The 16,588-nt window shown below is 42.1% G+C and overlaps 4 protein-coding genes across 5 annotated transcripts; 2 read left to right on the top strand and 2 right to left on the bottom strand.

Annotated features, from left to right (window-relative positions):
• The first annotated feature begins 355 nt into the window (after window positions 1–355).
• LOC148166453 (protein transport protein Sec24B-like) lies at window positions 356–4,425 on the top strand. Its single transcript, XM_088048931.1, has 2 exons — window positions 356–499; window positions 815–4,425. Exon 2 carries the CDS (start codon window positions 821–823, stop codon window positions 4,016–4,018), a length of 3,198 nt encoding a protein of 1,065 aa, XP_087905057.1. The 5' UTR covers window positions 356–499; window positions 815–820; the 3' UTR covers window positions 4,019–4,425.
• A 3,660-nt stretch (window positions 4,426–8,085) lies between these two features.
• On the bottom strand, window positions 8,086–10,393 carry LOC148166452 (uncharacterized). The gene is made up of 2 exons (XM_088048730.1): window positions 10,100–10,393; window positions 8,086–8,572 (listed from the first exon to the last, which is right to left on the bottom strand). The coding sequence occupies exon 2, from the start codon at window positions 8,551–8,553 to the stop codon at window positions 8,086–8,088; it is 468 nt and encodes a 155-aa protein (XP_087904856.1). The 5' UTR covers window positions 8,554–8,572; window positions 10,100–10,393.
• Window positions 10,394–10,922: 529 nt separating this feature from the next.
• Window positions 10,923–15,284, bottom strand: LOC148166451 (uncharacterized). 2 transcript variants are annotated; one of them, XM_088048728.1, is made up of 3 exons: window positions 15,191–15,284; window positions 12,597–13,718; window positions 10,923–12,550 (listed from the first exon to the last, which is right to left on the bottom strand). In XM_088048728.1, exons 1-3 carry the CDS (start codon window positions 15,207–15,209, stop codon window positions 11,166–11,168), a joined length of 2,526 nt encoding a protein of 841 aa, XP_087904854.1. In that variant the 5' UTR covers window positions 15,210–15,284; the 3' UTR covers window positions 10,923–11,165. The 2 variants fall into 2 exon arrangements, with proteins under 2 accessions (XP_087904854.1, XP_087904853.1); XM_088048727.1 differs by lacking the exon at window positions 15,191–15,284 and adding an exon at window positions 15,050–15,165.
• A 28-nt stretch (window positions 15,285–15,312) lies between these two features.
• Window positions 15,313–16,515, top strand: LOC148166450 (vesicle-associated membrane protein 7-like). The gene is made up of 5 exons (XM_088048729.1): window positions 15,313–15,480; window positions 15,536–15,739; window positions 15,788–16,016; window positions 16,064–16,131; window positions 16,186–16,515. Exons 2-5 carry the CDS (start codon window positions 15,536–15,538, stop codon window positions 16,348–16,350), a joined length of 666 nt encoding a protein of 221 aa, XP_087904855.1. The 5' UTR covers window positions 15,313–15,480; the 3' UTR covers window positions 16,351–16,515.
• Window positions 16,516–16,588: the final 73 nt, after the last annotated feature.

Below are 16,588 nucleotides of genomic sequence, written 5' to 3'. Positions count from 1 at the left end.
TACGTTGTCTCTGTCTCCATGGTTACGTTGTCAGTTTCCATGGTTACGTCGTCAGCTTCCATGGTTATGTTGTCAGTTGTCAGTCTCCATAGTTACGTTGTGAGTCACGATGGTTACGTTGTCAGTCTCCATAGTTACGTTATGCCGCAACTGACACATTTGTTAATAAATTCCGGTAAATATGTGGTTATACGATTGTTGTAGAGAAAACATAGTATTTAATTCGGGGATAATGGCAATATTACGCTTGGATGATTAAAAACTAGCATAAAGGTGCGTTTTAAAACTCCATCCACGTGTCATGCGGCCCAACTGTGTGCGCCGCCCCTGGCGCTGACGAAGTAAATCGTAATTAGGTCGCTGCACTTTGAGTGGCGCTGCAGTCGGCGGCCACGTAAGATTGACAGTAATGACAACTCAAAATTGTGCTGAGAAGAAATAGTCGTGAAAATTAGATAGAATTTTTAATCACCCTTAGATAATCTTCGATGAAGCCAAAGTGAGTACCCCTAAATAATCAGTTTGTGTTGATTTCGTTTCTGGTCCGTTCTTGTCCCGAATCCCGAAGTTTCGCCTGAAAATTCAGGATCAAAGGTTGATTCGCTGTTTTTAATTGAATTCCTTCCAAGACACGTCCAAAAATCATGCAAAATCCGGGAGAGCGGCGCCTCGTTCTAACCCACTTACTGAGTGACACTTACCTTGACACTGTTCTAAAACTTGACCAATTATGAATATTTAATTGTTTTTTTTTCCTAGTAAATTCGTTGTAATTGACGCTTCCAGGAATTTCAGTTTTATTGATTTGTTCTAGATACTGATGAAAATGGCACAACCAAATATGCCCAATGGGATTCCGCCGCAAATGGCCCCCCGGCCACTGTTTGCAGAAAAGCCACCTGTACAGTTCAATGGGGTTCACTCGTCGCACTCATCTCGTGACTCATCACCATCGACGCGCCCCGGAATGCAACAGATGCCACCAATGCGTTCCCCCATTCCCCAATCACAGCTGCCACCGTCTAGATCTCCAACGGTCTTGACGCAGAAAATGGGGCAACTGAACGTCAACCACACGTTTAACACCTCCACGCCCAATCAGACTTTACAGCCGAGTGGACTTAATAGTGCTTTTTCGCCCATAAACGGCCCCAAAACCGAGAACAGTGCGCAAATGTTGAGGCAGCAGCCCCCACAAGGAAACCACCAGTACAACAATCAGGCGGTGAACAGAAACCATGCGGCGCCCCCTTACAACGCTCAGCATCCCCAAAACCAGCCCCCACCCATAAATCAGCATCCCCAAAGTAAATATCCACAGGTGCCCCCAAGTAGCCACAACCATCTCCAAAGTCAAGTTAATCAATATCCCCAGGCGCCCCCAACGAGCCAGCACTCCCAAAGTCAGGTTAATCAATACCCTCAGCGCCCCCAGGCTCCTCCAGCAGTCCAGCATTCCCAGAATCACCGCCCCGCCGCCCAATACCCCCAAAACCAAGTTCCTCCGAACGCCAACTACAATCCGAGTTTTCAGCACCCTCAGTTCCCCACAGTGGGGCAAGCGAAGGCGCTCCAAAACAATAACCCGCCTCAGTTCAACTATACGTCGCCTGCCAATGCTAACATCCCGCCGCCTCTGAATCAGTTGAAGACCAATTTGCACACAAATAGATACCCCCAGGCGCCCCCACAGCAGCCCGTCCCCAATAACGCACAGTTCTACCAACAGCAGCCCCCTAACGTGGCCCAGCAAGGCTTCAACAAACTCTGGGGGCACGACCATGTGGATTTACTGCAACATCCGAACGTTCTACCAAGAGATAAAGTTGTCGGCCCGAAAGTCTACCTAGGGAACGAAATCCTCGACTCTGCGAATTGTAGTTCCGAGGTGTTTCGTTGCACGATGACGAAAATCCCGGAAAGCAACGCGTTGTTACAAAAGTCCCGGTTGCCCCTCGGGATCCTCATTCATCCCTTCAAGGACTTGACTCATCTCCCGGTCATCCAATGCAACGTCATCGTGAGATGCCGCGCCTGTCGCACTTATATCAATCCGTTCGTGTTCTTCGTGGACACGAAGAGGTGGAAATGCAACTTGTGCTACCGAGTCAACGAGTTACCGGAAGAGTTCCAATTTGATCCCATCACGAAGACGTATGGAGACCCTTCGAGGAGGCCTGAGATAAAATCGAGTACCATCGAATACATCGCTCCGGCGGAGTACATGCTGCGTCCTCCTCAACCGGCGGTGTACCTCTTCTTGTTCGACATCTCCCGCTTGGCCATCGAGAGTGGCTACTTGGCGAGCACCTGCGCCGTCCTGTTGGAAGAACTGAAGAGTTTACCAGGAGACGCGCGCACGCAAGTCGGCATCATCGCCTACGACTCCGCTTTACACTTCTTCGCGTTGGGGGAGGGTTTGAGTCAACCCCACGAAATGACGGTACTAGAAATCGACGACGTGTTTTTGCCCTGTCCCGATAACCTCCTGGTGAACTTGAAAGACCGCACCGACTTGCTGACGGATCTCCTCACCCAGCTGCCCACAAGATTCAACAATAGTTACGACAACAATTCTGCGCTGGGGGCGGCATTGCAGGCGGCGCACAAGATGATGGGGGCGACAGGGGGTCGCGTGACGGTTTTCCAAGCGTCGTTGCCTAATGTTGGACCTGGGGCCCTCCACCCCCGCGAAGATCCCAGTCAAAGAGCGGGGACAGAAGTCTCGCATTTGAATCCAGCTAACGATTTCTACAAACGCTTGGCTTTGGAGTGCAGCGGACAACAAATCGCTGTTGATTTGTTCGTTATGAACTCGCAGTATGTCGATATGGCGACTATAAGTGGAATCAGCCGGTTCAGCGGGGGTTGTATCCACCATTTCCCGCTGTTTAAGGCGTCCAGGGTCCTGCAGAACGAGAGGTTTGAGAGGTGTTTCCGGCGGTACCTCGTAAGGAAGATCGGGTTTGAGGCTGTGATGAGAATCCGCTGCACCAGAGGTCTGTCCATCCACACTTTCCATGGGAACTTCTTCGTGCGATCAACGGATTTGTTGTCGTTGCCGAACGTGAGCCCAGACGCCGGTTTCGGCATGCAAGTGTCAATAGACGAGAGCTTGGCGGACGTGCAGTCGGTGTGTTTCCAAGCCGCTCTGTTATACACCTCCAGTAAAGGCGAAAGAAGAATAAGAGTGCACACGCTGTGCCTCCCGATCTGCGCGACTCTCGCGGACGTCATCAACGCCGCTGATCAACAGTGCATCGTGGGGTTATTGGGGAAAATGGCGGTGGACCGCTCGATGCAATCTAGTCTTTCCGACGCAAGAGAGGCGTTCATCAACGTGGCCATAGACATCCTATCTAGTTACAAGTTGAGTCTCAACCTCGGCAACGGCTCCAGTTCTTTGTTCGCCCCGCAATGCTTGCAACTCCTGCCTTTGTACATCTCGGCCTTGTTGAAATCCTCCGCGTTCCGGACAGGCACCTGCACGCGCTTGGACGACCGAGTCAAAGCGATGATCGACATGAAGACCAAGCCGTTGAGTCAGTTGATTCAAGCCATCTACCCGAACCTCTACCCGGTGCATTGCTTAGACGAGCAACCGGTCATCCTCAACTCGGAGGAGGAGCCCATTCCGCAACCCCCGCATCTACAATTGACCGCTCGGTGCCTCGACTCCAAGGGAGCTTTTCTGATGGACACCGGAGAGCACATGATCATGCTGGTGTGTCCCGGAGTGCCCACTGTCTTCCTGAATGAAGCTTTGGGGGTACGGGACTATGTGTCGATCACTGACGAAATGTACGAGTTGCCGGTGTTGGACAACTTACACAACCAAAGACTGCATCAGTTTATTAATTATTTGAACGACGAGAAACCCTTTGCGGCGACGCTGCATGTTATTAGAGACAATAGTCCGATTAGGATAGAGTTTTTCGAAAGGTTGATTGAGGATAGATTAGAAAACGCACTGAGTTATCACGAGTTTATGCAACACTTGAAGACCCAGATCAAATGAGGACGGGGGAGGTGATGAACTATTTTTTATAATTAAGGTAATGCAAAATTATTGCTCAATGGGACGGTGGATTCTATATCGCGTGCGGTACAGTTTTAATTACTTTTAAGGTTGATTTTACTGTTTTGATATTTATATATTGTGATATGTAAAACTATCTATTTATCGAGTCTAGCAATATTTTTGCATTCATCTAATGCTTCATTTATTATTAATTGTTTATGGCGTCAAACTCACTGACTTGTCTTACGATATGTTCTTATTAGTACAGTTTTGATTTAATGTGGAATGTAAAAATCATTAGTTCTTAGTTGCAAATTATTTTACGCGTTATCTTGTCCTATTGGTATCTATGAAATTGTCTGTTAAAAAATATAAGTTATAAAAATAAATATGTATATACTGTATTATTTTTATTTACAAAAGCGCCCAGACACCATGAATAAGCAAATTTTATTTAAACACTCGAATTGGAACAAAAAACAATGCACAATTCCTTTGTCTATTTTATCTTATCAGTTAAATGCGTCAAAGAAGACTTTGAAATTCGAAATGAATTGGCAGCCCTGGTAGTTTGACATATTTACATACCAACTGACAACCTCAGATTAGCCGTGATGATAGCAACCGATCATAATTTAATTCCCTAATAAAACTATAATCTTTTAATTGCGACAAAGCAACCTGACAACGAAATCGTGTGATCGAGTTTCCATTTTAAGGAGGCCGTGTTTTTTTAAACGTACGTCGGCTTCTTTCTCGAAAGTTGTCAAATCTCTCAAATATTAAATTTTCAGTGGTCAAAACTGCTCCGATAGTGTTAGCTACGACTTGAAAGTGTTCCTCCAAGCCAACTGCGAATGGCCAAGATTACGAAAGCATAGCCAGTTTTTTTTCGGCTCGCTTGATAAAGTCCGCCAAAATGCAAATCTTTGAACAATGGAAATAACTTAATTATGAAAAAAAAAACTCGTAAAAAACAAATACTGAAACTAATAAAGAATTAAACAAGAATCCGGAAAAAAACGACGTCAAAGAAGACATTGAAATTTGAAATCTGTTGGTACCTCTGGGAATTTGACATATTTACAACTATTAACAACCTCAAACGGATTAGTCGTGGAGTTTAACGATGATACCAACAGGTAATAAATTAATTCCCTAATAAAATCATGCGACAAATAAAATCGTCAGATCCATTAAATTTCCTGTCTTGTGTAATGATCTGTAACCCAATTCCGCCAAAATTCAAATAAACCGCCAAACTCAAGAACCGCGAACTTTAAAATAAATAAAATGGCCGAAAATCGTGATCGTCTGAAACGGCTAGGACCTACGTTGTGTTGTGAAGGCGGATGTTCGTTAGATACAAAGCAGTGCATCGTCTTTTGGGAAGAGCGTACCAACACAAAGAAATAAAAATACACCAGACAAAATGTGGTTTAACTTGTTTTATTCAGACTTTAAAAGTTTGAATGGTTTTGATTTAAATTTTACAGCTAATTGTTCAAGAATTACAAGCATTTGAACAGACGAACTGATCATGTTACAAAATTCTTAATAACCTTTAATGTCAAAAGAAGTCACTTTACAAAGAAACGTTTCGGTACAAAAATGCAATAAACAAATTAACAGAAAGTGAATTACGTCAAAAGAACTACGAAAATCTCCCATTCGCTCTGTTGTGAGTGTGATCAAACTACAAAAATTATTTAAACAAAATAACAATGAAAAACAACACACAATTTACCAAGTAAACATATACAAACAATTTATCAATAAACATCAATAATAAAATGATAATTATTTTCCAAGGCGACACACAGAAACAGGACGAGATTAGGTTTTCGGAAGACCCGAAGACAATCTTTCCTATTCCGCAAGCATAGTACAGGCGGTGTCTTATCGAGAGTACTAACAAATTATGGCCAGATTAAGAGTAACCAACATCTCACCCGCGGAAGACCCGCTAGTTAGGTGAACCCTGACTACCCCGCGAGTCCCACGTAACAAGCTTCCAGCACTGGAGGGTTTTCGAAAGTCAAAAATCAAAGTTTAATTTTGAATTGATCACACTCAAAAAAAAAACATACTAGCATTAACGCGAGAGGCTGTTTGTTATGTTGAGTCTTTTGTGACGAAGAAAATCTAGAAAGGAGAATTGGGTTCGGACAAGTACAGAGCAGCTAAGAAAACAAGGGACATACATAAAATACATAAACATATAAATTTTCAGTTTCAGTTTCAATAAAATACAATGGAAGAGAAAGTCGTGGACTTTAGGAAAAATGTACTCGTTTTTGCTCACGAATGACACAGAGCGGTTCAAAAAGACATTCCCAGTTAATTTGATGTATTTCACAATTTCTTTAAAATCCTATTCTATTTTTAATTCTTCGAACTCAACAGTATAAATTCCTTGAACTGCATCGAATAAAATTCAAGTTCCCAAAAGTATCGGGTTTCCACGAATCTAAACTGTTTCTGCACGTGTCTTATCGGACGGTGGGCGAACACTGATTGAATCCAGACGCTTACGTCAGCGGAAAAACGCGTTACTTTAGAATTGTGCAGAAAATAGCTACTTTACATGAATCCGGAGTGACTTCCTTATTAAAACAACAAATGACAAAAATTATTACATACCAAAAGGTGACAACTCACAAGCGCTTCTACAAGAAGCCCTAAAAGAGTCACTACACTCCCGTCAAAGTCAATGGGTTTAAACAAAAAGAAAATTATTTACAAGATTTTGACAAACTACAAATAACACAAAATGAAAAAATTAAACCAAATAGGAATTAAAATGAACACTTGGAAAAATTTGGCGAAACGCACTCGATAACACAGCACCTTGGTAGTTCCGAAGTCGTACCCAGAATCACTCGCCTCCGGCGTCTCCCGCCTCCTCCGCTGCGGCGGCGGCGAACTACCCAGTCCACCAACTTCTTAACGCAAAAATCCCTGCGGTCGTTGTGGCGCGAAAAGTTTGAAATTTGAATTTGAAGTGGGACACTACAGTCGCCCCCAAGTGTCTTCGGAGCGGAAAGCCTTTCGAGGAGTCCATGTCGATTGGTGGTTTGTTGGTTTGGTGGTTTGGTGGTTTGGTTGAATTAGTCCCGTGAGGGATACACTACCTTGGACAACAGGTAACATTCACCGGTCAAAAGACTCGGCTCTGATGATGCCTGGTCCTAGATGGTGTTCGGAAGGCATGGAGCGCACGGAGACACTTTACTCCTTAGATGGTGGTTCGCTCAAAGGTACATGAAACAGAAAACTTGTGGTAGCATCATTCTCGTTTAAAATATAATTTTAAATTAGTGATGTTATATTTGCCCTTGATGTTATGGTTTTCCGGATCCTTCAAAGTGTACACATTGGGATGTGGTCTGTCCGAGATCTGATAGGGCCCTGAATGGAGAAGAGAAAATTTGGCAGAGATCTTGTTTGCCGCATCTGAAATTGGGTTTTTTCAAACAAATTTGAGGAAGGAAAATTTGAGGGTTTTGAAGCCGCAACCAGACGTGTTCCCTTCTTTAACACGTCCTTCTGGATTTTCCCGGGGGTGTTGGGGGTGGAATCGAAAACGGATTAAATTGCACAGTGGCAGAAGACACGGTTGGCGTTTGTTGGAATTTTTTGAGTGGTCTCTCCACCGATTCGAGCTGAGACTGTTCGGCGAGGAAACCTTGAGCGCGAGAAAGGGTGCGTTCGCTGTATGGAACCAACGACCACACTGCTTGCAATTCTTTTGGCATTAGTCGCATGATCGTAGCTACCATGTCCTCCGTGGACATCGGCAGCAGAAGTGTTGACAACCGATTGAATCGTTGAAAGAAAAAGTCGACAACATTTAATCCGCGTTTAGGGTCAAAAGGTTTGGAAAGTATCTCCATTTGAATTTTCTGGCGCCTCGCTTCCGACCAGAAAAAGGACAAAAATGCCACACGAAAATCTTGAAAATCAATCCAGTGAGTACGATTCGCTGTGGCCCACTCTTCGGCGCGTCTCGAAAGACATTGCATGACCTCGTCTAATTTCTGAGATTGAGGCTGGCGTGATTTTTAAAAAAACAATTCGAATTTCTCAAGAAATTTTAAAGGATTCTCCCGGAAAGAATCCGAGAATCGCGGACGTTCCAAAATGGAGTGTCCTTGAGGAGGTTGGGTTGACACGTGGGGTACATTGGAAAACAGATCGAGCGCCAATTGTTTCCAGTCGGGCTCTCTAGCAATTTCACGACTCACCGTATTACATGCTACTCCAGAAGAGGTACTCGCCCCCACTTCCGGCTGGTTGGTCGCCCCCATTTCCTGCTGGTCAGTCGCCCCCACATTCGTCATTTTCCGAATCTCTTCTTCCATTCGGGCCTTCTCTTGAAGAAGAACGGACAATCGATTTGGATTAATCGGTCCCGGTTGGTCCTTGGGTGTCCTTTTCTTCCTAATTGTTGTTGCTACCAATGGTCCTCCTTTGGAACTTCCGGTGCTCCAGGTGCCACTGGAACTAGCTTGCTTCTTCTTGCCAACCATCTTCGATTGCAGCTTACACCTGTGACGATAACAAACCAGTATGCGTGCAATCAAGTAACAGACGCTCTTTCCACTACGATACACTATCAATGTATCCTGGTCACGGCACCAAAATCTGTAATGATCTGTAACCCAATTCCGCCAAAATTCAAATAAACCGCCAAACTCAAGAACCGCGAACTTTAAAATAAATAAAATGGCCGAAAATCGTGATCGTCTGAAACGGCTAGGACCTACGTTGTGTTGTGAAGGCGGATGTTCGTTAGATACAAAGCAGTGCATCGTCTTTTGGGAAGAGCGTACCAACACAAAGAAATAAAAATACACCAGACAAAATGTGGTTTAACTTGTTTTATTCAGACTTTAAAAGTTTGAATGGTTTTGATTTAAATTTTACAGCTAATTGTTCAAGAATTACAAGCATTTGAACAGACGAACTGATCATGTTACAAAATTCTTAATAACCTTTAATGTCAAAAGAAGTCACTTTACAAAGAAACGTTTCGGTACAAAAATGCAATAAACAAATTAACAGAAAGTGAATTACGTCAAAAGAACTACGAAAATCTCCCATTCGCTCTGTTGTGAGTGTGATCAAACTACAAAAATTATTTAAACAAAATAACAATGAAAAACAACACACAATTTACCAAGTAAACATATACAAACAATTTATCAATAAACATCAATAATAAAATGATAATTATTTTCCAAGGCGACACACAGAAACAGGACGAGATTAGGTTTTCGGAAGACCCGAAGACAATCTTTCCTATTCCGCAAGCATAGTACAGGCGGTGTCTTATCGAGAGTACTAACAAATTATGGCCAGATTAAGAGTAACCAACATCTCACCCGCGGAAGACCCGCTAGTTAGGTGAACCCTGACTACCCCGCGAGTCCCACGTAACAAGCTTCCAGCACTGGAGGGTTTTCGAAAGTCAAAAATCAAAGTTTAATTTTGAATTGATCACACTCAAAAAAAAAACATACTAGCATTAACGCGAGAGGCTGTTTGTTATGTTGAGTCTTTTGTGACGAAGAAAATCTAGAAAGGAGAATTGGGTTCGGACAAGTACAGAGCAGCTAAGAAAACAAGGGACATACATAAAATACATAAACATATAAATTTTCAGTTTCAGTTTCAATAAAATACAATGGAAGAGAAAGTCGTGGACTTTAGGAAAAATGTACTCGTTTTTGCTCACGAATGACACAGAGCGGTTCAAAAAGACATTCCCAGTTAATTTGATGTATTTCACAATTTCTTTAAAATCCTATTCTATTTTTAATTCTTCGAACTCAACAGTATAAATTCCTTGAACTGCATCGAATAAAATTCAAGTTCCCAAAAGTATCGGGTTTCCACGAATCTAAACTGTTTCTGCACGTGTCTTATCGGACGGTGGGCGAACACTGATTGAATCCAGACGCTTACGTCAGCGGAAAAACGCGTTACTTTAGAATTGTGCAGAAAATAGCTACTTTACATGAATCCGGAGTGACTTCCTTATTAAAACAACAAATGACAAAAATTATTACATACCAAAAGGTGACAACTCACAAGCGCTTCTACAAGAAGCCCTAAAAGAGTCACTACACTCCCGTCAAAGTCAATGGGTTTAAACAAAAAGAAAATTATTTACAAGATTTTGACAAACTACAAATAACACAAAATGAAAAAATTAAACCAAATAGGAATTAAAATGAACACTTGGAAAAATTTGGCGAAACGCACTCGATAACACAGCACCTTGGTAGTTCCGAAGTCGTACCCAGAATCACTCGCCTCCGGCGTCTCCCGCCTCCTCCGCTGCGGCGGCGGCGAACTACCCAGTCCACCAACTTCTTAACGCAAAAATCCCTGCGGTCGTTGTGGCGCGAAAAGTTTGAAATTTGAATTTGAAGTGGGACACTACACTTGGGAGACTATGTATTTTAAACGTTCTTGCTCGAAAGTTGTCAAGTTTCCCAAATATTTAATTTTCTTGCGTCCAAACTGCTCCGATGGTGTAAGCTACGACTTGAAATGTTTCCTCAAAGCCAACTGCAAATGGATATTTTAAAGTCACTGCAAGCACAGCCATCTGCGATTTTTATTTTAAATTTTGCGATAAAGCTCACCTTAAAGGAAATAACATCGTTTTGAAAAGAAACTTGCAAGAATATGAAAACTGAATCTAATAATCGAGTTCAAAAGGAGAACTGGAAAAAAAACGGCGTCCAAGAAGCTGTAAAATTTGAAATCTGTTGGTAGACCTGCTCACATAGTTTGACATCTTGCATGGCAATTCATAATCCCAAACGGATTAACCGGCGTACACTTTGAAAGATAAGATACCAACCGGAGATAAATTAATTCCCCAATAAAATCATCACAGTTTTTATTGCAATAAATTATATCGTGTGATCCATTAAATTTCCACTCTAGACAGGCCATGTATTTTAAACGCATGTCGTTTCGTGATCGAAAACTATCAAAACTCTCAAATATTTCATGTTAATGTGTTAAAACTGGTACGGTGGTGTTAGTTACGACATGACTTTTTAAATGTAAGCCAACTCCAATTGGAAATTTAAATGGATACCTTAAAATATGCAGTATGTCACTCTTAACTTAACAAAGTGATAAGATCTTCACTCTGTGCCAAGTCTAGCGCAGTCTTCTTCTCGTTATTCTTCAGCGAGGCGTCAATTCCAGCGTTCACCAAAAACTTCACAACGTCCTTAAAACCTCCAGCAGCCGCCTCATGTAAAGCAGTGTTTCCTCCTGCGTTCCTCGCCTTCAAATCAGCTCCTGAAGAAAGCAACACCTTGATAGCTCCCAGATGCCCCCTAGCAGCCGCTCCAAGCAATGGAGTGTTTCCAGCCACAATCTGATACCGTTTGCCATAACCGAAATAATACGGTTCGATTCTGATTGCACCAACATCCAAAATCACAGGATCGATGTAAGACCCGCGATTTAACAGCTCTTGGAGGATCTCGCAATGACCACCGATCGCAGCTAAATAAACAGGAAGGACGTTCTCAGCACTTCCTCTGTTGACATCGATACCATGATCCAAAAACAGTTTGACGGATTCCAGGTTTCCTTCGGAGATGCTCTCGTGGAGAGGAGTCCATCCTCCGAAGGCAACGAAACTGGGATCGGCGTTGTGGTCAAGAAGAACTCGAACGACCTTCGGGAAGGCCGCTGCGATGAAAAGAGGAGATTCCACGTTGTCGTTGAAATAGTTGACATCAGCACCGGCTGACAACAACTCGAGAGTGCTGAGTTCGTCACGACAAGCGCGATGAAGAGGTGTCCATCGCGAGTTGTCCAACCAGTGGACATCGGCTCCTTTATCTACGAGGATTTTAACGACAGTGTGGCTGGCGCCCAACGCTGCAGAGATAAGAGGAGTCTCTTTGCAGATATCCACACTGTTAACATCAGCTCCGTTGTCGACCAACACGCGGACTGATTCAACATCGCCACAGTTACATGCTCTATGAAGAGCAGTTTCTCCATATTTGTTAACACCGTTGACATCAGCGTTGTTTTCCACCAAAGCCGTGACGATAGAGGAGAGACCTTCAAAGGCTGCTTCTACTAAAGCAGGATGTTTAGCAAAGGTCTTGTTTTTGATGTTTACATCACAGTTGCTTTTGATTAGTTCCAAGACAGCTTCCTCTGATTGATTATTGATGGCGTAAAGCAAAGGAACTCCGAGGTTCACGTCCGCAGAATTATCCACCAGGAGACGGATCAGGTGGACGTCGTTCGAAAAGGCGGCAAGGGAAAGAGGAGTACGTTCGAATTTGTCCAGAGAGTTAACATCCAGACCTTTCTTGATGAGTTCACAGGACATGTCGTAGAGACGATTGTAGACGGAGTGGTGGAGTAGAGTCCATCCCAAAGAGTCTCTGGAGGTCAATCTGTTATCGTCCGAAGAAAAATTCTTGATTTGGTCGAGACTATCGGATGTTACCAACGAAATGGTTGCGTTACAACCTGAAACAAACTCTTGGTTTAAGGGAAAACTACCACTTTTACTCACTCTTTTCAGTTTGGTGACGACACCCTTGAAGAACTTCTTCAATGTCTTTGTATCCACCCTTCCGTGCCAGAGACAAGGGAGATTCGCCATCCCCCTTGAACACTTTCCCCGCGTAACTGTTAACATCTTCAACTTCAACAATAGGAACGTCTACCAGTGACCCATGTTCTACCAAAAGGCGCACCACATCACAGTGCCCCCCTTTAACAGCCAAATGCAACGGAATAACATTTTGGGCCCCAACTGCATTAACATCAGCGTTGCGCTTAACCAACTCCTCCACCAACTCCAAATCGCCGTGTTTTGCAGCGAGATGAAGAGCAGTCCATCCTCCAGACGCCACAATGTTCGGATCAGCTCCGTGCTGAAGAAGTGTTTTTGCACAGTCAGAGTACTCAGATTCGCACGCGGCGTACAAAGGAGTTTCGTTTCTTATATCAAGAGAGTTAACATCCGCTCCGTGTTTGATTAACTCCAGAGTGGCCTCAGGATTACAAGATTCGTGCAAGAACGACAATTTTTGCGAATCGTACTTTTCCAAAGATGCTCCTTTACTTAACAAAACTTTCATCGGCTCTGGATTGTCTTCATGGTAACTCAAACAAACCTGAAGAGGAGTAAAGTCGTACCTGTCGGCAGCATTAACATCGCATCCTGAGTCCACCAGGAAGGCGATGAGGTCACAATTATCCGAGTAACACGCTCTGTGTAAAGCAGTCTCGTTTTGTTCATTCCTGCGGTCTATTTCGCCCCCATGTTCGACGAGGAACTTCACCACCTCCAAGTACCCATAATTCGCTGCGATTATCAGAGGGTAGTTCTGATCCTTTGTTAGATTCACATCGGCGCCTTTTTGTACAAGATAACGAACTACTTCAATGTGGCCTTTTTCGGAGGCGTAGTGAAGAGGAAATCCGGTGTTAACATCAGCTCCGGCTTCTACGAAAAGAGTGGTGAGTTGGATGTTGCCTTTGGAGGCGGCTATCGACAGGGGGGTGCGTTTGAAGTTGTCCGGGACGTTGATGTTTGAAGAATGAAGAAGTTTTTTTACTTCGTTGGTGTCTTGTTGTTCTGTGGCGATGTGCAGGGGGGTCCAACCGAGGGAGGTGCACAGTTGGGAGTCTTAAAAAAACAGAAAATTTAGAGAAACTATAAAAAAAAATATGTGTAGAGAAAATTTTAAGAATCAGAAGAGTTTTCAAGTAAAGTTGGTAGCAGCTCCTAGTAATTTTAATCTGTAGCAGTTGGTAGCACTGTTACCAAGTCTTTTCACCGAATCTGCGGATTTTTGAAGTATTAGAGGAATTATTTTTTTTTCAATGTTCAAACGAATCTAGGGGAATTTTAATGTTTAGGTAACTATAACTTGAATTTCAATGGCGTGATTTATTAAAAAAGCCGTTTTACAAAACAGTGGCGGCCAAAATAAAGCATTTTTCCAGCAGAGAACTTTCCGATTTTTTAAGAGTTTTAAAAATCACTAAGATTTCAAAGAGGTAAAATAGATACCTGTATCGGAAATATGTCAATTTTAATCAATAGATGGCGCCACAAGCAACTGTCAAGTTTTTGATGATAATTTGACAAATGTTACAGTTCTTGTTTGACATTCCCCAAAAATAGCGAGAGTTTAAAAAATCAGCATTGTGTAATTCGCTGAGGTGAAAAACCAATCACATGGCTGTTTTTTAAATTTGGCGCCTACAAAAATTCTCTGCAGGAAAAATGCCCTTTAAGTTATAAATCTGCACTTTGACAGTTATGTACAATATAGTTCGTACAGCGAGAGAATGAATGACAGAAAAGTCATTATATTTAAATACTCGGTAAAAAGTGTAGCGTATAGTTTGTACGGTGAGAGATTGAATGACAGAAAAGTCATTAAATCTACGCGATAAAAAGTGTACCATACGCGCGAAATTTAAAATAACAAAGTAACCCCAGTTACTGACAACCCTGTCAACCCATTTCGCGTAGGAATTTAGTGTTTTTAGTGTATTTTGTAGCATAATTTGCTACCAACCTATATGTCAAATGTCGAAATCTCCCAATCTCACCGGATAAACTATACGCGCGAAATTTAAAATAACAAAATAAGCCCACTTGCTGTCGACCCACTTCGCGTAGGAATTTAGTGCTTTTAGTGTATTTTCCAGCATAATTTGATGCCAAACTATATATCAACTGTCAAGATCTCCCAATCTCTTGCCGGATATACTATAATTATGCATTTATTTCAAGTAGGAATCTTGATGAATTATTTTTGGAAATTTTGAGATAACAAGGTTGGCATCTTTGCTCCCCAGAATTTGACATTTGCCGTTTTTACATGACATTTGATGTGTATTAAGGTCATTTAATTAATTAGTGCGAGCCCTTAAAGAAGTCCAATGTGTATTTTGGATTGCGTTTTCGAATCTCTAAGATTTCTTATCAGTGCTATCAGTAATTACCTATAAAAAGTCCCTTTAGAATTTCACAATATTGCAACATTTGGCCCAAAACGAATTTATTTAAACAATCGAAGATTGTGAGGGTACAAAACTCAACACACTAATTTAAATCACTTTTTTTTATTCTAAGTATTGTCTGACCTTTCGAATTTGAAGGCATCTTGAGCCACACACACGTCCCACCCGACCAGAGGTATAAAAACAATCCTTAGTCACCGGCCCTTCCCTAACTACGCCACTGCCGTTATCTCGCGCATGCGCTCTTCAACACGAACTGTCACTGTCACTTTGACAGACATGACACATTTGTTATTGTTCTAAAAACTTGCAAATTCCTTCGAACACAGTTAGCCTTGAAAGAGATTTGTTTACACTTTTCACAGTGACCAGTGGTTGTTCAACTTCTTAGACGCGCATCTAACATTGTCACGGTAAATTTCAATCGCACTAAATTTGAGGTCAATTAACTAAAATCCATTATTTTAGATGCCGATTCTCTACAGTGTTATTTCTCGGGGAAATACTGTCCTAGTTAGATACGCTTCGTGTGCGGGCAATTTTGCTGAAGTTACCGAGCAAATCATTGGAAAGATACCAGAGCATGATGAGAAACTTACTTATTCTCATGGGAATTACCTATTTCATTACATTTCTGAAAATCAGATTATCTATATGTGTATCACTGATGATGTGCGTCGTAAAACTCGACATTCCAATAGTAATTTTGTTTACTTTTAGGAGTTTGAGAGGTCACGGGCGTTTCTATTCCTCAATGAGATCAAAAGAAGATTCAAAACTTCATATGGGGAGCCCTCAAACAGCGCCATTGCATACGCCATGAATTCGGAATTTTCCAGAGTCCTAGCAAACGAAATGAAACATTATTCAGAATCACATGACGTTGATACAATTTCCAGAGTTCATGGAGAATTGGATGAGTTGAAGAATATCATGGTCAAGAATATAGGTAATGACGTCATAAACTTGACCCATTAATTATCTCATTTATCTCAGATAACGTGGCAATGAGAGGGGAAAGACTGGAGCTTTTGGTAAACAAAGCGGAAAATTTGAACAGCGGCGTACGTATCAATCATTTCCTGAGTTTCCCTGACTAAAGATTTTTCATTTTCCAGTCTGTTACCTTCAGGAAAACTAGTCGAAACTTGGCGCGTTCCATGTTCTGGAAAAACGTGAAACTTTATTTTATCATTGGAGGAGTTGTTCTTGTGATTGTTTACTTTATTGTTTGTATGGCTTGTGGAGGACTTCTTTGGCAAAGTTGCCTTGCTAAGAAGTAAACGTTTTAATTCTTAATCGGTCAAAATTTTATCTTATGTACATATAATATTATAGTGTTATTATCATAGTAAAGACACTATTTTGTATGTTAAGTTTACTCATGTTAATTTATAATTTTCTAAGTAGCCAAAGTATTGTTATATAAATAAAGCAATTTGCAAGTGTTTTTTGGTGTTATTCTCCAATACAAAACCTTTAGGAGGCCCAACATGTTGGCAGCACTGTTTAAATAATTTC

The sequence above is a fragment of the Gnatocerus cornutus genome, unplaced genomic scaffold, assembly GCF_029298725.1.
Source record: "Gnatocerus cornutus isolate USDA-ARS CGAHR unplaced genomic scaffold, icGnaCorn1.1 ctg00000023.1, whole genome shotgun sequence".
NCBI lineage: Eukaryota > Metazoa > Arthropoda > Insecta > Coleoptera > Tenebrionidae > Gnatocerus > Gnatocerus cornutus.
This window is presented reverse-complemented; position numbering and strand designations above follow the sequence as displayed.